The sequence below is a fragment of the Myotis daubentonii genome, chromosome 17 (genome assembly GCF_963259705.1).
Source record: "Myotis daubentonii chromosome 17, mMyoDau2.1, whole genome shotgun sequence".
Taxonomy (NCBI): Eukaryota; Metazoa; Chordata; class Mammalia; order Chiroptera; family Vespertilionidae; genus Myotis; species Myotis daubentonii.
Genome location: NC_081856.1, coordinates 7,681,828 through 7,709,259, shown reverse-complemented (window position 1 = coordinate 7,709,259; position 27,432 = coordinate 7,681,828). Strand labels below are relative to the sequence as shown.

General features: G+C 40.5%; 1 protein-coding gene across 8 annotated transcripts in view; it reads right to left on the bottom strand.

The window, feature by feature from the left end:
- Positions 1-27,432, bottom strand: part of SPIDR (scaffold protein involved in DNA repair) — a 285,105-nt gene that overhangs the window by 82,314 nt on the left and 175,359 nt on the right. For all 8 annotated transcript variants that reach the window (XR_009449640.1, XM_059672698.1, XM_059672699.1 and 5 more), the window contains 2 exons: positions 5,113-5,308; positions 3,508-3,743 (listed from right to left, as the gene is read on the bottom strand). Coding sequence is in view for 7 of the 8 variants with exons in the window: in XM_059672698.1 (XP_059528681.1) it covers positions 3,508-3,743; positions 5,113-5,308 (432 nt within the window). In the remaining variant the exon portion in view is untranslated. The remainder of the gene's footprint in view (positions 1-3,507; positions 3,744-5,112; positions 5,309-27,432) is intronic.

The window sequence follows — 27,432 nt, the reverse complement described above, 5'->3', positions numbered from 1 at the left end:
ATCTTCCAAGGTATATACCTAAGACTTCTAATAATGTTTTCTCTTATATACATGGCACATGTGTATGCATAAAAAAAGTCTACATTAGAAAACATTGTTAAATAATTCTCAAAGGAAGATAATTTAATGTTTGTCTTTTATATACACTAGAGGCCTGATGCATGAAATTCGTGCGGGGGATTGGGGGGGAGGTGCTCAGCCTGGCCTGCAACCTCTCGCAATCTGGGAATTCTCGTTGGATGTCCTACTGCCGGTTTAGGCCCGATCCTGCAGGGATGGGGCCTAAACCGGCAGTCGGACATCCCTTTTGCAATCTGGGATCGCTGGCCCCTAACTGCTCGCCTGCCTGCCTGCCTCATAGCCCCTAACCACTCTGCTTGCCTGCCTGATGCCAAATGCTCCTCTGCCTGCCTGATGCCCCTAACCACTCTGCCTGCCTGCCTGATCGCCACTAACTGCCTCTGCCTGCCTCATCGCCACTAACTGCCTCTGCCTGCCTGATTGCCTCTAACCACTCTGCCTGCCTGCCTGATTGCCCCTAACCACTCTGCCTGCCTGATTGCCCCTAACTGTCTCTGCCTGCCTGCCTGATCGCTTCTAAGTGCCTCTGCCTGCCTGCCTGATCACCCCTAACCACTCTGCCTGCCTGATCACCCCTAACCACTCTGCTTGCCTGCCTGATCGTCCCTAACCACCTCTGCCTGCCTGCCTGATCACTTCTAACTGCTTCTGCCTGCCTGCCTGATGCCCCTAACCACTCCCCTGCCTGCCTGATTGCCCCTAACTGCTCCTCTGCCTGTCTGATCGCCCCTAACTGCCTCTGCCTCGGCCCCCGCCACCACAGCTTAGTCTGGAAGGACGTCCGGGATGTTGTTTGGCTGTCTGGTCTAATTTGCATATCACGCTTTTATTAGTATAAATTAGCAAAGAATTAGTAGAGGGTTAAGTATAATTTTCCTTCAATATTAAATTGATTTGGAAACTGGAGAGTCTGATCATTATAGTAGCAAATGAAGCCAGAAAAAATTAGCTATCAGTTATACAATAGGACTGTTTGTACTCAAAAAATATCTCAGATGCCTTGTCCTCAAACCCATGGTCAAATGCTATGGCCTTCTGTCCAAAAGCTCATTTTCCCCGCACAGTCCAATTCTCCCATGGCTGGGCACTTGCACTCCTGCTGCCCCAGGGTGACTTGATTTCTGAGTCAGCCTCGATCTAAGCACAGCTTGTTTCTAACTCAATTTTCTCCCTTTTTGGCATCAACATTCTCTACAACCCTGTCATTTTGGGAGTCTATAGTTCATTATGTTTTTCTTTTTGTCCACCAATATAATTGTCAGTAAATAGGAACCTCTCTGAGGCTCAGTTTCCTCAGCTGTAAAATGGGACTCTAGCCTCAGCATTATACAACCGCATGTGCACTACAAGAAACATACCATGCAAAAAGCATTTCATTGCATCTAAATAACTGTCTTCTTGTTTTTTAAGGTTTATGCCTGGCCTTCTTTCAGTCTTCCACAAGCACAGTCACATCCCATGTCCCAGTGTGTGTTCTAAGGTACAAATCCAAAAAAATCCATGTTCTGGACCACTGACAGCAATTCGTCACACTCTAGCTTCCAACTTGCTCAACACGTAAAACAAGTGCTACCGAAGGAGCTGCAGGGACACAACCTCCGAGGGGCACACTGCTTGTGGTTACTCACAAGGAAGCAACCTCGCTGCCCGTTCTAGCCTGTCTTCTCATCATTGTGACTCAGTCCCTGCTGTCCCCACCTCCTCGAAGTGTGTGGTTTGGTGCTGGCCTGGGAACGCTTTACCGAGGTCCTAACTGCCTAGCTTGCTCAGTATTACCTTCTCCGAAACCTAACACTGGGTATGTGCCATGAAAAGCAAAGCAAAACGAAACCTGCATCTAATCCTAACTATCTCAGATAATTCTGTTTGGATTTACCACAGAATTAAGTCCAAGAGTACAAGACTGGTCTATAGTACAAGTCATAGTAAAAACCTTAAAACTGATAGAATGTTTATGTATTTCACACAAATAAATAAAATTTTTTTTCTATAATCCAAAAGAAATATTCTCTAACGCCACACCTAAAGGAGACATTTTGAAATTCATAGTACTTTCAAATCAAGGGCCATACACTTGAAGAGAATTCATAATTAATACAGAAGTGTTCCTTGTTGCTCCTTTTGAATAGCATCAGAAGGCACCATTAAAATAGAATGATTATTATTTCTATAATATGTTTTCTTATTAAGAGTAGATAGAAAAAATGATGATGAACTGGCATCTATACTTCTAAGTTCTCTTCTGTTGTAAATCCATATTACTGTTCCAAGGGCAGCTTACCATAGGAAGAAAGACAACCTCAAAGGTTATGCCAAGGATCCGACATAAAGAAATAAACTCTTCAGTCAACAATGTGTCTATAGCAATTTGAAAAAATGTAAAGCCAGGAAGAGCCTACATCTGAGAAGAAGACATCCTTCTCTCTGTTCCTATGAGCAAAAGTGATTCTGAATCACGGTTGTCCTTGTTTATGTATGTATCCATCTAGCAGCACTGTCCAACCAGGTGGCCACTAAACACATGGAACTACTTAAAACAAGTTAATTAAAATTAAGTAAAATTTAAAATTGAGTTCCCCAGTCCCACTAGCCAAATGCTCAATAACCGCATGCAGTCAGTGGCACCTCACTGGGTTGCGCAGTACACCACGTTTACATCACTGCAGAAAGCTCTGGTAAGCAGCGCTGTGTGGATTAAAATAGTGTCTCTGAAAGGCTAGATTACAGATCTACGAACTGTCATTCACTCAGGTTTTTAAGAGATGTAAAATTTGACAGATAATACAGTGAGTGGTCTGCCCTGACCAGTTTGGCTTGGTGGATAGAGCGTCAGCCTGCGGACTGAAGGGTCCCAGGTTCGATTCCGGTCAAGGGCATGTATCTTGGTTGTGGGCATATCCCCGGGGGGAGGTGGGGGGGTGCAGGAGGCAGCTGATCGATGTTTCTCTCTCATCGATGTTTCTAACTCTCTATCCCTCTTCCTCTCTGTAAAAAATCAATAAAATATATTTTTTTAAAAAAATACAGTGCGTGGCCTTTTTAGGTAGAGTAACCACATTTTTTTACCTGGGACCCTTCAGTCGCAGGCTGGCACTCTATCTACTCAGCCAAACTGGCTAGGGCAAGGGTAACCACATCTTGGCTTTTCTACAATTCTAGTATAGTTTGTATTTGTATTACTTTGCAATAACATGACTCATTAAAGGTAAAAGTAAATGGTACAAATTAAGTTATTTTAGTAGGACTTTTTATATAAATAAATAGACAGAATCCTTTGTCATACCCTAGTCCCAAATGTTGATGCAAGAAAACAAACAAACAAAAACAACCCATTTATATGGTGAGGGTAGCCAAGAAACTGCTCCTGAAAGACCTCTCCTTTCTCTAAGTAACTCTAGGCACCCCCATGCCTGTGTTGCCACTCACCGGAAGCTTGGGAAGCTTGGTGCGTCTGAGCTGGGCAGAGCGGCGGAGCCGCCTCCCTGCTGACACCTGCAGGGAAGAAAGTACACTCTCTGCACCACCACTGGCACTCCAGCTCCTGACCACGTGGCAGCTCCTTGGCTTTCTACTGTGTCCAGGAGCGAGTCGCTCAGGGGCGCTGGAGATGAGCAGGGCCTGTGGGTCCAGTCTGTCCTCAGGGTGGGGAGACTGCACAGAACCTGGCCAAGACACGCAAGGGAAGATTTCATTCTGACTCATGAGGGCACACACTAACAAATAATGATATTCTTAGGTAATCCCATGATGTAAATGGAGAACACTAAAGGAAAAATGCCCAAGGTTACCTAGAAGAGAGTGGCCCAGGCAGGACTGAACCAGAACACCTGGCTCCAAAGTCCATACTCCTAACCACTAGGCTATACTGCAGCTTCATGATCGCTGTTGCTGAAAACATACTTCATGAAGTTGAAGCAGTAATAATACACTTTGAGCCATATTTTAAATTGATTAGAGAGTTCTCTTTTTCACATAATTCCCCCCAAACACTCATTTTTTAAAAAGTTTATCACCTATATTTTTTAAAAAATTGATTTTAGATAGAGAGAAAGAGAAAGATATTAAGAAACATCAATTAGTTGCCTCTTGCATGTGCCCTCACCAGAATTGAACCTGCTACCTTTTGGTGTATGGGAGGATGCTCCAACAGAGCCAAGTCTCCGGGGACTCTGCTTAATTGCACTTATACAAAACAGGGTGAAAATCTGTCTGCTTTTCTATATTTCTTATATTCCCTCATGCTGTCTTTCACTCCCAGCATTCCATTCAGTGCTGAATCAAGTAACATGGCGACCTGAGGCAGGTGCACTGGAGAGCCACAGAGGTTGGAGGGGTCCCAGGAGTGTACTTCATGCCTACAGCAAGGGAAGACTGGTGGTTCCCTAAACTTATCTTGGCAGATGATCATGGCTCAGGGCCAATAAAATGCCAAAAACAATCTCCAGTTTATAATCTCAAGTTTATGCAGCTCTTTTAATCCTAAGTGATACAGATATTAAAATGTATTTCAATAAGAAAAGAGGGCTTAAACAAAAATCTTATGTAATTATAAAATGAGAACAGAAAAAAATCAACACTCATATCTATATATATAAAAGGCTAATATGCAAAATGTCTCCTCAGGAGTTCGACCAAGAGACTGGGAGTTCGATCGCTCGTTATGACGTGTGCTGACCACCAGGGGGCGGTGCGGAACGAAGGAAGGCCCTGGCAGGCAGCAGGCAAAGGAAGGCCCCATCGGCCCTGATAGCTGGCCAGGCCTAGGGACGCTACCTGTGCACAAATTTCGTGCATTGGGCCTCTAGTATATTAATAAATTAGAATAAATATTAAAATTACATAAAATACTATAAAACGTTACAACTAAATACTGAACTGAACTATAATTTCTTTAGGCATAGCAATAATACAAGATGTTCTAGCATATATATTAGCTGAATATTTGAAGTAAGACCAAAAGTAAACATCTTCCCTTATAATCCTTTCAAATATTATTACAAAGCATAAAACGTCCAAGCCAAAGAGAGTTACCTGGCTTTCAGGTGAATTATTTGTTAGACTCTTAAATCTAAACATCTGGGATAAGGTGATGTTTCTTCTTGGAAGGGGTGTGTCCCAAAAGTGCACTTCATGTGTTGTTCTTGAATCTTCTTTGGCAACAACTTTCTTACAGAAGTAAGTATTCAGAATAACAGGGCAACTTTCATTTGGGATAATAAGCTTTTGCCTGGAAAGGGGAAAAAATACAACAGTTTATTTGCAAACCTGGATTCTCCTTATGTTCTTGCAAATCAGGAACACAAAGAATAATGACTTGCCTGCTTCTACAGATAAAAGCTAGCCCACTGAGTGACAGCTGCCCTCACATACTCAAGAATGACTGCCGATGGGCCTACTTTTCCTTTTCCTGTGAAAGTTCTATCAGGAGAGGGGTTAGTGCCTGGGCTTCTCTCAGATCCTCCTCCTCTGGTAGAAGATGGCCTTAGGATTCCTCAGGGGGCAATGCAGGGAGTGAGCAAAGACAAGCAACAAGCTCAAAGAATTAGCCATTAAAATAAATGCTATTAATTTCTTAACCAAAGAACATACATGCAAATCTGAATAACCCAGGGACACAGACAATAGTGTGGTGAAGGCCTCGGGAGAGGGCAGGTATAATACTTTCAACAATAAAAATTTAAACATTAAAAATAAATAATAAATGCTATTTACAAATAACACCTTCATACATTCTGACAGGTCTAATCTTTCAAATACTGTATTTTTCTGTGTATAAGACCCTCCCCCCCCCACACACACACTTTTCCAACCCAAAATTAAGAAATCAGTACTTTTGCCCTAGTCAGTTTGGCTTAGTGGATAGAGTGTTGGCCTGCGGACTGAAGGGTCCCGGGTTTGATTCCGGTCAAAGGCACATACCCAGGTGGTAGGTTCGATCCCCAGTAGGGGCTGTGCAGGAGGGAGCCAATCAATGATTCTCATCACTGATGTTTCTATCTCTCTCTCCCTCTCCCTTTCTCTCTGAAATCAATAAAAATATATTTTTTAAAAAGAAAATCAATAGTTTAAACATATTGATTTTCCTCTTAAGGCCGCCTTCTTTTTGGCATCTTAAGGAGCTGCTCTTTCTGTTTTCTCCACTCTTCGATCATATACTCAGTGGGAGGAGGTCCAAATTGTCTCTCTGCAGCTCTATTTCCATGCTCTTTTGCATAGCTGATTGCATTTAGTTTGAATTTTGCAGAGTAAGACAATCGCTTACTGGTATTTATCTTTTTATTTTTTAACATCTTTATGGGCTCAGAACGCCCCAAGTCCCTGTTGCATCTGCGCACTCTCCACCTCCACCTCCAATTACAGCATCAGCTGATGTCAGTAATAAGGCTCGTGATTGGAGGAAGCCTGTTTGACAAGGTATGGGCAGCTAAGCACCCTTACAGCTCCCTCCTCCACTGACTGCAGTCCAATGATTTTAGAAAAAAAACACAGCGTCTTATACTGGAAAAATATGGTAACTCGACATCAAATATCAAAGGAATACACCCAAATGGACCACAGTCACAGACATGCCTCATATTTAAGTAGAGAAGTCTGGGAATATAAGAGACATTCTCCTGGTTCCTTTGAGACATCTGATTTGAGAAGACCCTAACACTTATGCCTCAAAACACAGTGCTGCTTAACATTCGGAAAGAATTATGACTTCCACTTCTGGGAAGATGGACTAGACATATGTCCTCTTATTTCTCTCATTAAGTACAACTAAGTGCCTAACATTAGACATAAATAAATATAAGAAGACACTGAAAGGTGGAGAGGAGGACAACAGGTTCCTGGGTTTTCTTGTTGCCTCTTATATTCCAGACTTGGAACGGAGGAACCTGAAAATCTGGAAACAGTAATGGGTACAGATAGGAAAAGCCTCCACAGAAGCTTAATCTCTTCAATCAAAGCACTAGGGAAGGAGCAGCCTCGTGAAACAGAAAGCTTTCAGAAAACAGCTGCTCTCCTCTAGGCAAACATCACAGAAAAACTGCTACCCACCTTCACGCACACCAGCAGAGAGTCAGGGGAACCCAGACTTCCACCCTCATCAGCTTGTAATAGGGGTCTCCATGCCAGTGGTTGGCAAACTCATTAGTCAACAGAGCCAATACGATGATTGAAATTTCTTTTGAGAGCCAAATTTTTTAAATTTAAACTATATAGGTAGGTACATTGTTATTTACTTAATTAGGGTACTCCTAAGGCTTAGGAAGAGCCACACTCAAGGGGCCAAAGAGCCGCATGTGGCTCGCGAGCCGCAGTTTGCCGACCACAGCATAGCCAGTGGTGGTGGTGTGAGAAGGCGGGATAGGGGCTTTCATCCCTGCAGGCTTGTAGAGAGTTTCCCCACATACACAGTATACTAGGAACAGTGGAGCCCACCTGGACTTCCACACACACCTGACATTAGTATTCAAACATCCCTCCTCACTCCTCTGGCACAGAGTCAAACAGGCCTGGCAGAATGTCAGGACTTCAACCACTGCCCAGCATTACTGAGGCCACCTTCCACCCTCCAACCTTCTCCAGTGTTAGCAGTGGAAGCCAGGTGGGAGCAGTAACAAAGCTCCCTCCCAGCCAGGTTGATGCCAGTGGAAGCCTAGCAGGAAGATGGAACTCGTATCTGCCCAGCAGTAACTCGGAGTCCTTTCCCCTTCAGGTACCAATGGAGGTCAAGTGGGAATCTGAACTTTGACTTTCTTCTAGCAGTAATAAGCAGCACCCGCTTCTTGTCTCAGAGCAGTACCAGACAAAGCCACATACATAGATTTAAATAAGGTCCACATGTCAAATACCCCAAATGGACAGGTTGCCACAAAAAGTCACTTGTTATACTAAAACAAGGGGGGGAAAATCTCACCTTGAATAAAAAAAGGCAATTACTAACTGATAATGCTGATATGAAACAGATGTTAGAATTATCTGACAGAGATATTAAGGCAGTCATAAGCATGTTTCAATGAACAATTATAAATGCAAACAAGACAAAAATAGAAAGTTTCAGCAAACAAATATACAGTCTTGGCAAAGAAATATTTTTAATGAAATTTCAAAACTAAGAAATACAATAATTAAAAAACTCAATAAATGGGTTCAACAGCAGAATGGAGGGACCAGAGAGAAGAATAAGTAAACTTGAAGATAAAATAATAGACTTTAACCAATATGAACAACAAAGAAAACACAGACTGAAAAAACAATGAGCAGAACCTCCATATCTGTGCAAAGAAATACAAGTGGAAAAATATACATAAGTATAATAGGCTTTTCTACTCCTATTGTTTTTGAAAATTTATTTGGATTTGAAGCAAAATCATAACACTGTCTGATATGGTTCTAAATATATGCATAGGAAATACTAAGACAATGATAATATAAATGAGGACAATATAGGGATATAAGAAATAAGATTTCTACACATCACACAGAATGGCAAATTGTTGACCCAGTAGACTGTGATAAGTATATATATAATGTAATGACTAGACTCGCAGTGATGGCGAACCTTTTGAGCTCAGCGTGTCAGCATTTTGAAAAATCCTAACTTAACTCTGGTGCTGTGTCACATATAGAAATTTTTTTGATATCTGCAACCATAGTAAAACAAAGATGTATATTTTTGATATTTATTTTATATATTTAAATGCCATTTAACAAAGAAAAATCAACCAAAAAAATGAGTTCGCGTGTCACCTCTGACACGCTTGTCATAGGTTCGCCATCACTGGTCACTAGAGCAACCAATAAAATAGCTATAAAAAGAGATATGTACAAAAACATAAAAAAATTAAGACAAAATTCTAAATAATGTTTAAGTAACCCACATGAAGCCAGGAAAAGGAAAGCAGAGAAAGGAACAAACAGAGAGAGAATAAGACAGAGAAAACAAAAAATAAAAAGGTAGATTTAGTCCTAATATAGCAATAATTGCATTAACTGTACATGGTTTAATTGAACCAATTAAAATATATATTATCAGCCCTGGTTGGGTAGCTTAGTTGATTAGAGTGTCATTCTGATACACCAAGGTTACAGGTTCAATCCCCGTTCAGGGCACATACAAGAATCAACCAATGAATGCATAAATAGGTGGGACCACAAATCGAAGTTTCTCTCTCTCTCTCTCTCTAAAAAAAAAAAAAAAAAAGATATAGATAGGATGAAACTAAAAGGATGGAAAAAATATATCATTTAACACTAATACAAATATAGTGCGAAGGAATACTATTACCACATGAAGTAGGCTTAAGAGCACAAAGAATTATCAGAGACAGAGAGAGATATTAAATAATGATGAAAGGGTCAGTCCACCAAGAAGACATAACAATCTTAAATGTGTGTGCACCAAACACCACAGATTCAGAATACATGAAGCAAAAACTAATGAAACTGGAAGGAAAAATCAGCAAACCCTAATTAAAGTGGGAGACTAGAACACCCCTTTCTCATTATTTAATAGAACAACTAAATAGAATATCAGCAGGTTACAACTGCTCACATAGAAAATCCAAGTAATCAATAAAATAATTCCTAACACTAATAAGTGAGTTCAGCAAGATCATAGCATAACACAGAACTAATTTGTATTTCTATATACTATCAATGAACATGTGGACACCAAAACTAAAAATCTAAATAATTTATAATTGCAAAAAACCAAAAAACTTTTGATATAAATCTAACACAACATGCACATGACTTGTATTCTGAAACTAAAGAACACTGATGAAATAACTCAAAGATTTTAACAAATGAAGAGAACTAAAATTGTCATTATTTGCACATGACATAATACTATATATAGAGAATCTAAAAATTTCACCCAAACACTATTAGAACTGATAAATGAATTTGGTAAAGCAGCATGATACAAAATTAATATGCAGAAATCAGTTGCATTTTTATACACCAATAACAAACTATCAGAAAGAGAAATTAAGAAAACAATCCCATTTACAATTGCATAAAAAAAAACTAACCTAGGAATAAACTTGAACAAGGAGGTAAAAGACAAGTACTCAGAAAAGTATAAGACATTGAAGAAACAAACTAAAGAGATACAAATAAATGGAAGTACCACAGATAGAAAGAATGAACATCATTAACATTTCCAAACAATCCAACACAATCTATAGATTCAATTCAATCCCTATCAAAATACAAATGGCATTGTTTACAGAAATTAAACAAATAATTATAAAATTTATAAGAAACTACTACAACAACAAAAAGCTACAGCAATCTTGAGAAAGACTAATTTGGAGGTATCATTTTACCTGATATCAGACTATACTACAAGGCTATAGTAATGAAAACAGTATGGTACTGGCATAAAACAGACCTAGAGATCATTAAATAATAGAGATAAATGGAACAAAATAGAGAGCCCAGAAATAAATTCACACCTATATGGTCAATTGATATATAACAAAGGAGGCAAGAACATACAATGGAGTTAAGCCAGTTTATTTCAATAGATTGAGTTGCGTAAACTGGATAAATGCCAAAAGATGAAATTACATTACCTCTTCCATCATCTACAAGGAAAAACTCAAAATGGATTAAAGTCTTAAATGTAATACATGAAACCATAGAACTTCTAAAGAAAACATAGACAGTAAACTCTGACATTGCTGTTAGTAATTTTTTTTCTGATATATCTCCTCAAACAAAGAAACTATCACCACTCCAAAATAAACAAATGTTACTGCATCAAACTAAAAAGTTTTTGCACAGCAAAGGAAACTATCAACAAAATTAAAAAAACAACCTATCAATTAAGATAAGATATTCATCAATTATACATCTGATAAGGGACTAATATAAAAAAAATTTATAAAAAACTCATACAATATAACACCAAAAAAAACAATCTAATTAAAACATAGGCAGAGGACCTGAATATACAACTGCTCCAAAGCGGACATACAGATGGCCAATAGACATATGCAAAAATGCTCAACATCACTAATCATCAGAGAGATGCAAATTAAAACTACAATGAGGTGTCACCTCACACCTATCAGAATGGCTACCATCAATAAATCAACAAACAAGTGTTGACAAGGATGTAGAGAAACGGGAACCCTTGCGCAATGTTGGTGGAATTGCAGTATGGAGGCTACTATGTGAAACAGTATGGAGGTTCCTCAAAAAATTAAAAATAGAACTACCTTATGACACAGCAATTCCACTTCTGGGTATTTATCCAAAGAAGTCCAAAATACTAATTTGAAAAGATATATGCACCCATGTACGCTTTAGTATTATTTACAACTAGAGGCCCAGTGCACAAAATTTATACGTGTGTGTGTGTGTGTGTGTGTGTGTGTGTGTGTGTGTGAGCGCGCGCGCACGCGTGGGGTCCTCTCAGCCCAGCCTGCACCCTCTCCAATCCGGGACCCCTCAGGGGATGGTCCAACTGCCGGAGTTGCCCCCTGGTAGTCAGTGCGCTCCCACAACCAACCTCCCGTGGTCCCTCCCCCTGGCCAACTGGCCCCGATCGGGACTGGGTGAGACAGCCCCAATCGCCGGCCAGGCCGAGGGACTCCACTCATGCACATATTCGTGCACCGGGCCTCTAGTATTTAATAACACTGTATTGCATATCTGAAAGTTGCTAAGAGAGTAGATCTTAAAAGTCCTTATCACAAGAAAAAAAAGTTGTAACTATGCATGGTTGACAGATGTTAACTATACTTACTGAGGTGATCATTTTGTAATTTATACAAGTAGCAAATCATTATGTTGTACACCTGACACCAATGTTATGTCAATTATACCTCAATAAAAAATTCAACAGAAATAAAATTTGCAATAACACATTTAATAATGTTTCTAAAACACTAGAACGATGCAACAAAGATCTTTATTTTCACCTTTAAAAGAAGGAAAAAACACAGTATTTTCCTAACATATACTTTAGGAACTTGTTGCAAACATTATATTATAACTTAACTAGAGGCCCAGTGCATGAAATTCGTGCGGGGGGGGGGGGGGAAGCCCTTGTCCAGCCTGCACCCTCTCCAATCTGGGACCCCTCAGAGGATGTCCGACTGCCGGTTTAGTCGGACATCCCTCTCACAATCCAGGACTGCTGGCTCCTAACTGCTCGCCTGCCCGCCTGCCTACCTGATTGCCCCTAACTGCTTCTGCCTGCCAGCCTGATCACCCCCTAACTACTCCCCTGATGGTCTGATTAACACCTAACTGCTCTTCTGCCAGCCCGATCGCCCCCAACTGCCCTCCCCTGCCAGCCTGGTTGCCCCCAACTGCCCTCCCCTGCCGGCCTGATTGCCCCTAACTGCCTCTGCCTGCCGGATCACCCCTAACTGCCCTCCCCTGCTGGCCTGATCTCACCCCCAACAGCCCTCCCTTGCCAGCCTGATTGCCCCCAACTACCCTCCCCTGCTGGCCTGGTCTTGCCCCCAACTGCCCTCCCCTGCCGGCCTGATCACCCCTAACTGCCTCTGCCTGCCTGATCACCCCTAACTGACCTCCCCTGCGGCCTGATCTCGCCCCCAACTGCCCTCCTCTGCTGGCCAATTTGGTTCTGATTGGTCAGTTTCTATGCCAGTCAGCGTTAAAAGCTCTGCCTCCTAGGCAGCCATTGACTCCTCACACTTCACCCAGATTTGGTTCTGATTGGTCAGTTTCTATGCCAGTCAGCATCTCTGGGTCTATCAACAGGGTCTGATCAGAAAGGCAGGGCTGATCAGCAGCCCCAGTGGAGGCCTGGAGAGAAATGGAGGTGCAGCTGCTGGAGAGAAAGAGAGAGACAAGTGCTGATCAACAGCTGCCACAGAAGCTACAGATCAGACCCTGCTTCTCTCTTCAGGCCTCTCTCCGGGCCTGATTTGCAGGCCCCCCCCCCATCAGTCAGTGCTGGGTCACCGTGCCTGCAGCCACAGCAGTCAGGGCTGGGTCACCATAGCAACCCAGAGCTGACTGCAGGACTGACTTCGGTTGGTCGAGCCTCCAGTTGTGATGGACCCAGGGTTTTTATATATTAGGATGTCTTTTCATTTTACTCCCTAAAGTATGCATATCACCCTAAGAGCAAATTAGACTTGGTTATTCAATTTCTTTTGCACAAAGGTAATAAACCTAAAATAAAAGAAATACATACCCAATTTTACTTAACATTCCAAATACTAACAAGGAATTACAAAAAAAAAGAAAAAAAAAAAAAAAGAAAGAATAGCTTAAAGTTGAGCAAGGAAATACTTCTCGTAAGTTTATTTGAGAAATAAATATATAATAATCCTATATGTATATATGCCAAACCTTTTCATTTTTAAAAATAGTATCTGCATTTAAGAAAAGAACATATGCACAATGAACTATAAAAATATATTTAACTAAAACCCTATAAAAGTAAATATTTGAATGTGATTTACTAAAGGGATTAAACAGTGTTTATATATTAGAAGAATTAGACAAGTTCTTCACACTTTAAGGATTTTATTACACAAAAAGATATCTGCCGGGAGCCGGTCCATCCTTGCTGTTTCAAGGGACCTGGCATATATGGCATACTGTTCTTAATATGTTTGCTCCCCTTAGCGCTGTGTGTTTTAACCAAGGTCACCTCTCCGAGAAAGGTTGTTTCCCCAGGTAGGGATTTTTCCCTGAAGTCAGGGAGGGGATAAAACCCCTCAACTAAGTGCCAGGCGGGTAATTAATCCCTTTAACTACGAACAATCATGCTTAAACTACATAATCTTTTCTCCCTGGAATGGAGATAAGAAACGCCCTAACCTTTGTAATAGAGATTGATAGGATTGAATCAACTGGTATAAATACAGTTGTAACAAGACAGAAACACTCAGAACTTAGAACAGAATCAAGAAGACAGAATCTACACGGAGCCTAGAGACAGAAGAACTTTGCTGGAGAGAGCATGCCGGAGGATCCTGGAGAGGGACTGGCCTCGGAGCCTAGAGACAGAGCCTAGCGGGAGAACATGGCAAGGGATCCTGGACTGAACCTGACTACAGAGATTGGCAGGAGAACCTGACTGGAACCTGGACACTGAACCTGACTGGAGTACCTGGAGAGAACCTCTCTGGAGAGCCTAAGCAGAACCTCTCTGGAGATCCAGACCAGAACTTGGCTGGAGATCCGGGCTAGAGATCCTGGCTAGGCTGCTGATCAACTGAACGCTGTCTCCGTGTCATTCCTTCTTCGCCGACTCCGTCTACGCCTTTGGGGACCCCTGGACCTGCTGGGGTTGGACCCCGGCAGATATCGACTTTAGACTGAATAGGAAAGTAATCAGGTAGATGCAAGACTAGTCAGAGGTCATGTTAAATAGGTATTCTCTCCCTCTTAGTTCCAATACGAGCAACTAAAACATTATGTGAAAATACCTGACTTGATGTATCATAGAATTGTACACTTAAAACCTATATAATTTTATTAAGCAATGCCATCCCAATAAATTTAATAAAAATATATTGTAAACATTCCATTCTCTTATAGAATGAGGAAAAAGAGACCAACTTAGAGACAATGAGCTTTTCTATCTTTAGGAGTGTTATTGCAAAATAGCCTGAACGCTAAAGATTTGGGGTCTTTGCCGATCCCAAATCTTGTTTTCACACCCCACTACCACCGAGACAGGCTACCCTGCGCATGTGCTAATCCTGCTTTACTGTGGACACACAGGAGCCCACAGGCCGCGGGTACCTGGAAGCAGAATGACGAGTGGTGTGGTCTGGGAGGGAGAAGATGGGCCTTGGAATCAGATAGACTTGGGCGTCAAGAAGGCCTGGGTGACCCTGGCCTGCATCCCTCCCTGGGTTTTGTAAGAATTTAATCTAATTATGTGTGTAAAAGAACAAAACATGTAGTCGTCATTGATGAGTATTAGCTCATTTCTGTCTTCACAGATAAGGAAGAAATAGCAGAAAAGTACTGTTTCTCATTAGCTCAATGATTCTAAATACCAGGAAGCATACTTGCTAAAAAGAACTGTCAAAAATCAAAACAGACCTAAGAAATTCTCTCTAGACTGCAGTCGGAAACTTTCCTAATAAAGTGAACAAAGACTAGACCTGGAGTGCATTTTGGGTAGATGGTAAGAGGAAAGTCAGAGAGGTAGGTTTGGGAGGGGTGGAAGATAGAACTATATATAACAAGGAGTATGAATAAAAACTCCCCCCATGCCTATGACTAAGTCCTAAAAACAGGTGTGCCTTGTTTAACAAAGACAAAACATTAAAGGAAAAAACTGTCTTAATATTGTTTTCTTTAAATAAACCTTTACCAAGTCATGAGTGGGAAAAACAGATCCTTTCCCCTCAAGATTGAAAAGTGGCACCACATTGTCAAGCTAGTTCTGGACTGCACACTGTCTATAGTCTTCTGATCCGCAGCAGCCACCTCAGGTGACAATGCATTTGTCAGCGTTTTCCCTGCTGACCGGGCCTTCTCCGGAGGTGGAGAGCCCTGCATATTTGGCCCCAACCACTTCACCTTGTCAGCTGGGGTGAAGGTACAAGTGGAGAGAGAGCCTTTCCCCAGAGACTGTCCGTTCTCCGGGCACTCCTGTGAATTGTTTTCATTTTGCCCCTTCAGGAAATTAAGTGTAAGATGACCTCAGTGTTGAAACTGAGAATTCAAATCCCTACCATCATCTATTACATAGGTAATTATAATATAAACAGGTTATTTAAAATTGGTTATCTTTAAAACCAATGTAATTATGACATTAATAAGATGGTCACAAATACCAATCAGAAGAATGGGGAAATCTATATTATATAATAGCAAATAGAAGGAGAAGAGAACATGTCTAAGACTATAGTCATACTGGGTGAAATCATACTTTCATGGATGTGATCATTCTAACATACATTTAAGGGGAGGATAGAAAAAAAGAAAACAATCTTTTCCTGGTTATAAAAGTAATACATGACCGTTATACAAAAGTTGGAAAAGTTAGAAAAATAAAAATGAGAAAAAATGCATTAAGCAGACTGCAATGAATACTTCGGTATAATTCCTTTATGTCTTTCTATGAATATATGTCACAGTTGTAATCATGCCTCACAGAGAAAATTCAGTATTCCACTTCCCAATGTTATTAGATAAGCATTTCTTTATATTAACATATTTAATATAATAAAATAAATATGTGCCAACCATTGTTTATAAGGCTCCACGCTAACACACAGGAACTCTTACATATGGAATGGGCAGGAGATAAGTAGCCACTGGGCGAGGCAACATGAGGAATCCACGGACGAGAGATGGGGTGAGCGACCTGCAGGAAGGCAGGAGCAGAGGCAAGGGAGAGACAAAGATGAAGGCTGTAGCCAGGACAGTAAAAGCCAAGGAAATGAAAAGTTACTTGGTCAGGAGCTTACTACTGAGTGAGCAATCTCCAAAGAGAAGTGCAGCTGAAGATCAACTGCAATGGCTGAAAACAGAATGTAACGTGTGCCTCTGGGAAGAGAGGCCGCTGACTGATTTTTCAGGTCGCTGAGGGGAGGAGAGTTATGAGGCACAGCCCGAGGAAGCCATGGCTCAGAGGGAGCTGGTCCAAAGGACGGCCTCAAGGTACGTGGTAGGAAGCTTTGGGATTAAATGGGGAAGCTTTGGGATTAAAAGTCAGGTACTGAGGCGGCTTTGGGATTAAGTGTCAGGATGTTAGAGCAATCTTGCTTGGATGTGCCATGTGGAAATTCTAAAGTAAATACAATACTTGAGTTGGAAAACACACGTGTTATACTACCACATAGATATGACCAGCACGTCACAGGCCCTAGCACAGTCATACCTGAATAACACCATTTCAGTCACTGAGGGGCCAGATAAATGAAGGTGGTCCCATAGGATTACAATGGAGCAGAAAAACTATTGCTTAGTGCCTCCTCCTCAAGAAGAACCGCAGGCGGGTCCCTCAGGAGGTATTCATCGTTAGCACGAGTGTCACTGCCCCTGAGGACCTTCCCGTGGGACAAGAGGTGGAGGTGAGACAGTGATATTGATGATCCTGACCCTGTGTAGACCCAGGCAAATGTGTATGCTTGTGTATTCATTTTTAACAAAAAAGCTTAAAAAGTAAAAACAAAACAAAACAAAATAAACAACCACCTCATAGAATATGGATATAAAGATAATATTTTTGTATAGATATACAATGTTTTGTATTTTAAGCTAAGTGTTATTACAAAAGAGTTGAAAAGTTAAAAAATTATATAAAGTGAGAGTTATATACAGTTACAGTCAGCTAAGGCTAACTTATTATTGAAGAGAGGTATTTTTAATAGATTTAGTGTAGCTTAAGCGTACATGTTCTCAAAGTCTACAGTGGTGAGCAGTCATGTCCTGGCCTTCGCATTCACTCACCACTCACTCACGGACTCACCCAGAGCATCTTCCAGTCCCGCCAGTTTCATTCATGGTAAGCGCTATACAGGCGAACCACTTTAAAATATATTTTATACCATACTTGACTGTATGTTTGGATATTAGATACATAAATATAATTACCATTGTGTTAAAATTGCCTCCAGTATTTACTAGAGTAACATGCTGTACAGGTTTGTAGCGGAGGAGCAAGAGGCTATACCATACAGCTTAGGTGTGTGCCATCCAGGTTTGTGTAAGGGCGCTTTATGATGTTCACACAATGACAAAAACACCGAACAATGCACTTCTCAGAACATATCCCCATCCTTCAGTGACCATGACTGTAGTGTACCCTGGGGACATACCTCGAGTTTGATTTGAATGCATGTATTACTCAAGCCATCATTAACCATAGCAAAGATTTTATAAAGCACCTGCCCCAGGCCAGGCATCCTGCTAGATGCCCTGGGTGCCTTACCTCAGTGCTCCATTATGCCCATATTACAAAGTCGGTGCTGTTAGCTCACAGGTTTAAAGTTAAGGAAACTGAAGTGGAGACAGAGTTATTTACCAAGATTATGAAGCCAGGAATAGAAACGCTGGGTTTGATCTAACTCTGCCTTAAATGATCTAATATGTTACCTAGCAAGGACACCTCTAGGCACAAAAAATTGTACTCAGTTTTACTTTACAACAATGAGTGTAGAGGGACTTTTAAGTGAAATGCTAATTATTTATTTGGAGAAAAACACATGCAAATACTAACTTTTAAAGTGGTAAAAAGTGGAGTAGCTGTGGATTTAAGAACAGATTGATCACTCCGAGATACATAAAGGAGAGGACAGGAGTGCAGCAAAGAAAAATGAAGTTTTCTCTGACTATGGAAGTCATAAATGGCCATTATAGATAATTAGTGAAAATCAGAAAAGTAGAAAAAAGTATCAGAAGTACGCAGGCAGCCATAATGAACATGTTGGTGTAATTCTGGTGCAATATATAAAAGCAATTCCATTGGGTTTCTTGGACTTTAGTTCCGGAGCAAATCCAGGAAATTTTTGGCAAATTGCCTATATAGCTTGAACTACTTGGCTAAAACGGAGGCTTTTCAGGAAGCTGGGAATCCTCAGGGAGCTGCTAGATGTAAGAGGCAGCAGCAAGTCGGAGAGAAAAAGAATGAGCTCGGTTGTCAGGCACCTAAAGACATGAGAGTGGAACTGGACGCAGCGAACCTGAGGCCTTCCAGACAAAGGGCTGGGGCCTAAGGATCTTCGCCTCCTTGCACCCAAACTGCTTTTATTTTCCTTTTGTTCTACAGGGCTAACTGTTTAAAGGAATACTCCATGATAAACTAGTGACAAACTACAGAAATAAACAAGAGCAAACATTCCTCAAAGACTCAATCAAACCACGTCAGCAGCAACCACAAAAGATAATAAAATCTATAGATAAGGGTCAGATACTGCACAAGACACTAGTGCATATTTCACTTGGTTGTTAGAAGGTTAACATGGAACTCAAACTGGGTTTCTAAAGACAATAATCCTCCACAAATTCTAAGTGTAACCTTCATTTGTCCATTATCTACTGGTATCTTACTGGAATTAAGACATTGCAGGACACTTCCCCTTTGGGGGAAAGTATCTTGTGTTTAATTGCAGCTATGTAGGCTCATGACACACTGAATACATTTGCATGATATAAACATTTGTATTAACGTTATGGAAAAGTGCTCTATCTGTTCTTAAGAATATTCGAATTGCATGCACAACAGCACTTTTCTGCAACAGAACCAATTTTCTTAAACCAATTACATGACTCAAAAGTTTGTTACATATTTGAAAAGATCTTAGACATCTTCAGTAATACACCAGAGGTTCATCAAATTCAAATTGAGATGATTCTATATAAAACGTTGGCCAAAAACATAAATTAAGAATTTATAACATAGCCATGTAGTGTGGCATTCAGGTTATACAGAAAAAGTAAGCCAACTCTAGTTTCTGTCCATTGGTTATTTACAATTTAGCACAGTAACAATGAGGCAGCTTAAATATGTTTTGAAAAATGAGAAATGTATACATTAAAGAGTATATAACCAGTTTTCCACTTGCCTCCAATTTAGGAAATAACCAAACACCTGTACAGATTAGCGTGAATGAACTTATCCTTCACTGTCTGCCATATATAATCTTCCTGTGACTAACTTTTGTTGCCAACTTCAGAGCAGTGGCTAACTTGGATAGGTATCTTCTCTAAGAAAACAATAAAGACAGGTTTCGGTGTTCAGGAATGTGTTTCCAATTTCACTGAGATATCCTGTACCCAAAATACCTAGAGTTCTCTCCTTTATCCTCTCCCTCTGATCTTCCCCACTCCAGGGGGACATACATATGTCCATAGCACCTGGACTTGTATTCAATGTGGTGAAGGGAAGCTGAAGTTTCATTATCAGTAAACTGCTAGAATGCATTAGTGTGGACCAGACTTTTGGAAGCCAGCCTGATTGGAGCACTGATTTCTATCAGTGTTCTTAGGGAAAGTGCAATCTAAGTCTAAGAAAGGAACTTTTGGGAAAGAACCCATTCATGGTTTAGGAGTGTGCACTTTAGGGTGAGAAAGTAAAAAGTACTGAGAGCAGATTTTCATAGACAAACTGCTGCTCTCTCATAATGCCGGCATTACTGGAATAATGCTCATATATGATTCAACCTTGTCTCTGCTGAATTGGCTCAAGTACTGACAGGCAGCTTGGACCCATTGGTTGCCTGGTTTCAAAATTTCTATAGCAACAGGTTATACTAGGGAAATTAAAAATGGTGGCAGAGTAAGTGGATGTTACACAGGCATGCTCCCAGGACCAAACTGGAATTAAAATTAATAAAGAAAAAATTCCTGAATAATCAACTGAAGACTAGCTGGAGAGAACCCTGATAACCAAGGATGGAAAGTGGAGACCACGCATAGACTGGTAGGAAGGGCGGAGGTGTGAAAAGGCTGGCCACGCTGCCACAGACAGCAACTGAAGTTCCGGAGAGATATCTCAGCTGTGGGGGGTTGTGACTGAGAACTGTGGGACCTAATCCCCAAGCTGGGCTCCCCAGCAGAGAGCACCAGAACTGAGAAGGGTACCCACATAACATCTGGCTGTGAAAAGCAGCAGGGTTGCTGTCTGCCAGGGAAAGAAAACTGGAAATGCAGGCACCCTCTTTAAGGGCCAATGCACAAACTTCCCTGTGCAGCCACTCATCTTGTGCTCTGGCAGAGGGAAGGCAGAATAAAGTAGAGCTGTGTGAGCAGAAGTCAGGGTTGGGAGCTCTGGGGTTAGAGCTCAGATGGCAGACACCCCAGTTTCCTGTACGTAGTCATTCCCTCATGCTGCAGAGGTCATCTTTCTTTTTTATTATTATTATTTTTTTTAAAATATATTTTATTGATTTCTTACAGAGAGGAAGGGAGAGGGATAGAGAGTTAGAAACATCAATGAGAGAGAAACATTGATCAGCTGCCTCCTGCACACTCTCTACTGGGGATGTGCCCGCAACCAAGGTACATGCCCTTGACCGGAATGGAACCTGGGACCCCTGAGTCCACAGGCTGACGCTCTATCCACTGAGCCAAACCAGTTAAGGCACAAGTCATCTTTCTTACACAGACATTTGCTATCCAATGGGCCTGGGGGGAAGACAGTTGACCCACCCTATTGGAACATACCTAGCCCCATAGTGTGGAGTTTCTGGGGCCCATTAAGAGATTGAGAATAATAATTAGCCTCCAGGCAGAAGCAATTGCCCTGTTGGAAAAACTCTCATTACATCTGTGGACCATTGCCTGAGGGCTACTCAAGACTAAATCGAATTAGTCTGCAGGCAGAGGCAGTCTCTGGAGGCTTTGAGTCTTTGCCTGATCTACTGAAACAGCATTTGACACTGTCCTGAACTAGAGATTGAGAGGCGTAGCAGACCTAATACAGTCACAAACCCAAACAGGCAACCAAAATGAGGAGACAAAAAAACAACCCCTACAAGAAAAACAAGCAAATTATCCAGAAAAGAGCTAAATGCAATGGAGATAAGAAATTTATCTGATATAGTGTTCAGATTAATGATGGTAAAGATGCTCAACAGCATGTGAAAAGATAGTAACTATGAAAAAAGAACAGTTGGAAATAAAGAATAGCATAACAAAAATAAAAACACACTGGAAGGAATACATAGCAGATTACGGGAAGCTGAGGATTGGATCAGTGAATTAGAAGACAGAGTATAAAAAAACCACTCAATCAGAGAACCAAAAAGAAAAAAAAAACAATTAAGAAACAGGAGGACAGCTTAAGGAGCTGTGGGACAACATGAAATATAACAATATTCACATAGTATGTGTGTCAGAAGAGGCAGAAAGGGATTAAGGGATAGAGAATGTGTTTGAAGAAATAATGGCAGAAAACATACCTAACCTGGTAAAGGAAAAAGTCACACAAGTCCATGAGGTACAGAGAGTGCCCAGCAGGAAGAACCCGAACAGGCCCACACCCAGACATCCTAATTAAAATGCCAAAAACAAAGACAAAGAGAGAATCTTAAAGGCAGCAAAAGAAAAACAAACTGTTACTTATAAAGGAGCTCCCATAAGGTTGTCATATGATTTCTCATCAGAAACTCTATAGGCCAGAAGGGAATGGCATGAAGTGCTCAAGATAATGAAAGGCAAGGATCTGAAAACAAGATTACTATATCCAGCAAGACTATCATTCAAGTTAGAACGTGAAACAAAGAACTTCCCAGACCAAAAAAAAAAAAAAAAAAAAAGGCTAAAGGAATACATCACCACCAAGCCAGCATTATAAGAAATGCTAAAGGGACTACTGTAATGAGAAGAAAAAGAGAGAGAAACCTAGGCATACAGGATTAAAATGGCAATAAATAATACCTATCAATAATAGCCTTAAATGTAAATGGATTAAATGCTCCAATCAAAAGACATAGGGTAGCTGAATGAACACAAAAAGATGACCCAACTATATGCTGTCTACAAGAGAGCCACTTTAGAACAAGACACACAGAATGAGAGTGAAGGAATGGAAAAAAATTTTCCATGCAAAGGGAAAAGAAAAAAAAACTGGGGTACAATACTCATATCTGAAAAAACAGGCATCAAAATGAAGGCCATCACAAGAGACAATAAAGGTCATTACATAATACTAAAGGGACCAATCCAATAAGAGGATATAACCCTGGTAAACATATATGTACCCAGTATAGGAGCACCTAAATATATAAAAAAAAGTCTAGAGGAGTTTAAGGGAAAGATGAACAACAATACAGTCATAGTAGGGAACTTTAACACCCCAGTAACATAACTAGATATATCTTCCAGACAAAAATTAACAAGGAAACAGTGATTCTAAAGGACACACTGGATCAGATAGATTTAATTAACATTTATAGAACATCTCATACCAAGGCTGTAGGATATACATTCTTCTCAAGTGCACATGGATCATTCACAAAGATAGAACACATATTAGGACACAAAACAAGTCTCTACAAGTTCAAGAAGACTGAAATCATACCAAGCATCTTCTCGGATCACAACGGAATGAAATTAGAAATCAAGTACAGTAAAAACACCCCAAAACATTCAAACACATGGAGGCTAAAGCATGTTATTAAACAATGAATGGGTTACCAATGAGATTAAGAAAGAAATAAAATCTTCCTCGAAACAAATGAAAGTGGACACACCACAACAAAAAATCTCTCAAACACAGCAAAAGCAGTTCTGAGGAAATTCATAGCACTACCAGCCTACTTCAAAACACAAGAAAAATTAATGATAAACTATTTAAATGTACAATTTAAATAATTAGAAAGCAAACAATAAGAAAAGCCCAGAGTAAGTTTTTTGCTGGGAGTTTTTCGGAAGGAAATAATAAAGATTAAAGCAGAAATAAATGACATAGAGACTAAAAACACAATACAAAAAATCTAGGAAACCAAGAGCTGGTTCTTTGAAAGGATAAACAAGATTGATGAACCATTAACCAGACTAATCAAGAAACAAAGAAAGAGGACCCGAATAAATAAAAACAGAAATGAAAGTGGAGAAGGAACCACTGAGACCACAGAAATACAAAGGACTGTAAGAAAATACTATGCACAAAGTCACTGTTCATCCGAAAGATGCAAATTAAAACGACAATGAGTTATCACCACAAACCTGTCAGAATGGCTAACATTAACAAATAAACAAATGACAAGTGCTGGTGAGGATGTGGAGAAAAGGGAGCCCTAGTACACTACTGGTGGGAATGTAGACTGGTGCAGCCACTGTGGAAAACAGTATGGAGTGTCCTCAAAAAATTAAAAGTGGACCTGATATTTAACCCAGTGACCCCACGTCTAGGAATATATCCTAGGAAACCCGAAACAACAAACAGAATGAATGTATGCACCCCTGTTCACAGCAGCACAATTTGCAATAGCTAAGATCAGGAAATAGCCCAAGTGCCTAGCAGTAGATGAATGAATGAATAAAAAAGCTTTGGTACATTTATACCATGGAATGCTATGCAGCAGTAAAATAGAAGAATCTCTTACTCTTTGAGACAGCATGGAGGGACCTGGAGAGTATCATGCTAAGTGAAATAAGTCAGTTAGAGAAAGACAAGTATCACATGATCTCACTCATATGTGGAATCTTAACAAAATAATGAACAGAATGGATCCAGACACATGGAAGCATGGAACTGAGTGCAGAATCTCGGAGGGTGGGTGGGTGAGAGGTAATTAACCAAAGACCTCGTATGCATTAACGCATAACGTATGGACACAGACAATAGGGTGGTGAAGGCCTGGGGTGGGAGACTGGGGGAGAGGGGTGCGGCTGGCGGGTGTCAATGGGGGAAACAGTGGGACATAGATAATGCTTTCAACAATGAATTTTTTTTTAAAAGTAAAAAGTAGCAAGGTCGGGGACATGCAGACAATCTAAAGTTACTAAGCTTTATCCCTACCACGATATTACCTGTGACAACTTTTAGTCCTAAACATTCACCTGTAAGTTTAAATTATAACATGTAGTTTGGGCATTACATGTTGATGGCAAACCACAGGTCTCCCTTCAAGTACTATAAAGGCTAGATGTGTTACTATAACACACGAGTTCCAGAAAAGAAAAAGCAGGAATTTTTCAGCCTGGATATCTAGGTCCCAGATGACAGTTCAGGCCTGGGAGGTGCTGCTCCTCCTGCAGTGAGAGCACAGGATCATAGCCACCATCTCCCCGGAAGAGTGAAGCCCAGGGGGTGGGCAGAGCAGGTGGAGGCAGGCTGGGAACCAGTGTGCGACAACCACCATGCACGCTCACCCAGTGACTCAGAAAGCACACACCCATCTGAGGTCATCCTGCCTTCACATCACATGGCTCTGTGCCTGAGGTCACTAGGCTACAGATGCGTTTCCATTAGCTGTCTTCTCTTTGGCACAACAGAGAGAGAAGATTCTTCCTGGCTGACAATAGGCAATGTAATAGGAGTGAACATGGGTCTCCGGGGAGCTTTGGGAACTGGGCGCTAGTGTAGGGTCACATAAAACTCATAAAGCCGGAGCCATCTCTACTTGGGTGAGAATTTTGCTTCTGTTATTTTATTCAGCTCTCATGACAAACCCTGTCAGGTAGACAGAGTTAACATTCTTAATAGATGAGAACTGTCCATGATTGTTTTGCTGCGACACTGTCATGTTCTTGTCACGCCACTGGGATTTTTACCAGATGCAGTAAAAACTCAGATACAAAGTGCCTTAATACCCAATTCCTCAAGACTGCCTCACTCACTGTGCACTGAGGGGAGAAAGGCTATATACCAGCGATTTTCAACAGGTGTGCCATGGAATTTTTAAAATATAAATACCTGACTATTTAGTCAGGGACTATGACCTCTTTTCCCTTTGATTGTCAAGTAAAAAAATGACAACCAACACAATAATTGCTACCTGGTGGGAATGAATCAAAATTATACTTTATGTGGGGGGTCAGATTAGCAAAAAATACAATATTTTTTTGGTGTACCAAATGATCTTTTTTGGTTGTCAAATGATCTTTAATTGAAACATTAATGGAAACACTCCTTTGTGGTTCTTAACTAAGAGGGCATTCCACTGCACCATTGCTGATGTCATCTATGATGTCATGAGGGTGGCAGCCCACAGACAGGGTAGCCCAGAATTCTCTAGCTAACAACCTCATCAAAAGCAGCATTTCCACTGTGCTGAGTTTTTCTCTTCTCTCTGTCTTTGCGGGCTTTGATGATCAGGGCAGAGGCAGAAGGCACTACCTCAATCTGGGTCTGTCTGGTCTGAATCGTCAGTTTCACTATAATCCTCAGGCCCTTCTAAACACCCGTTGCTTTGGCGATATCATCACCAACCTTTCTGGGAGACAGGCCCAGGGGGCTGGGGCAGATGTGGCACAGGTTCCCCACAGTGCACCTCAGGTATATGACTTTGATCTGACTGCGTCGAACTTCAGCATCATGGTGCAGACCCTGATGTCAGATGAACCGGATTCCAGACAACGGAAGAAAGTTGCACCTAAGCCTCCTCCAGCCGAAAGCTGAAAAGGCCATCTTCTATTTTTGTTTACCTTGTATAGTATGTACCAAATTAAGAATTTGGCAGGCACCAATACATACGTGGTGGAATAAATTTTTCTCAGTTTCCTTCAGAAAGTTTTTCTTATTTTGGAATGGTTACTGTACATAATGAAATGCAATTGCTAGATTCATTTCTAACGTATTTCCTAATTTTTTCCCTAAGAGTAAATATACAACTTCTGAAACCTGTGCTTCAGGATAATTAAAAAAAAGGTTCTGCAGTTTTCTCAGCACATTTAGTGAAGATGCTTCCTTTCCTCCATTGTACGCTTTGGCTCTTTCGTTGAAGATTATTTGCCCACATTCATGTGGGTTTATTCCCGGGCCTCAATTCTGTTCCATTGGTCTGTGTGTCTGCTTTTTGTCAATACCATGCTGTTTTGATTATTGTCACTTTGTAGTATAGTTTGAAGTTAGGGAGTGTGATACCTCTACCTTCCTTCCTTTTTCTCAGGATTGCTTTTGGCTATTTGAGGTGTTTTATGGCTCCATACCAATCTGATAACTTTTTGTTCTATTTCTTTAAGACTTGCCATTGGGATTTTGATGGATTTTGCATTAAATCTGTATATCACTTTGAATAACATGGTCATTTTAACTATGATGATTAATCCAACCCATGAACACAAAATGTTACTTTCTATTTCTTTGTATCTTTTTTAATCTCTTTTAATAATCTTATAGTTTCCAGCATATAGGTCCTTCACATCCTTTAAGTTTATTCCTAAGTATTTCATTCTTTTTGTTGCATTGTAAAAGTAATTTTTTTTCTAAAATTTCATTGTTAGTATATATAGCAGAAAATACCTCAGCATAATAAAGGCCATATATGACAAACCCTCAACTAATACCATACTCAGTGGTGAAAACCTGCAAGCTTTTTCTCTAAGATCAGAAAGAAGACAAGGATGTCCACTCTCACCACTGTGATTCAACATAGTGCTGGAAGTCCCAGTCAGAGTAATCAGGTAAGAGCAATAAATAATGGCATTAAACTTGGGAATAAAGAAGCAGAATCATCACTTTTTGCAGATAACATCATTTTTTATATAGAAAACCCTGAAGACACCACAAAAAAACCCAAACAACTATTAGAAATAATAAACAAATACAGTAAAGTTGTAGGATATACATGCTTTTCTTTGTCTTTGAGTTTCTGCATTTGAATAAGATATGCCTAGGTATAGATTTTGTTTTATTAATTCTGCTTGATGTTATCTGAGTTTCCTAACCTGTAGTTTACTGCCTATCATTAATTTTGGAAAATTCTCAATCATTATATTGCTTTAAATAGT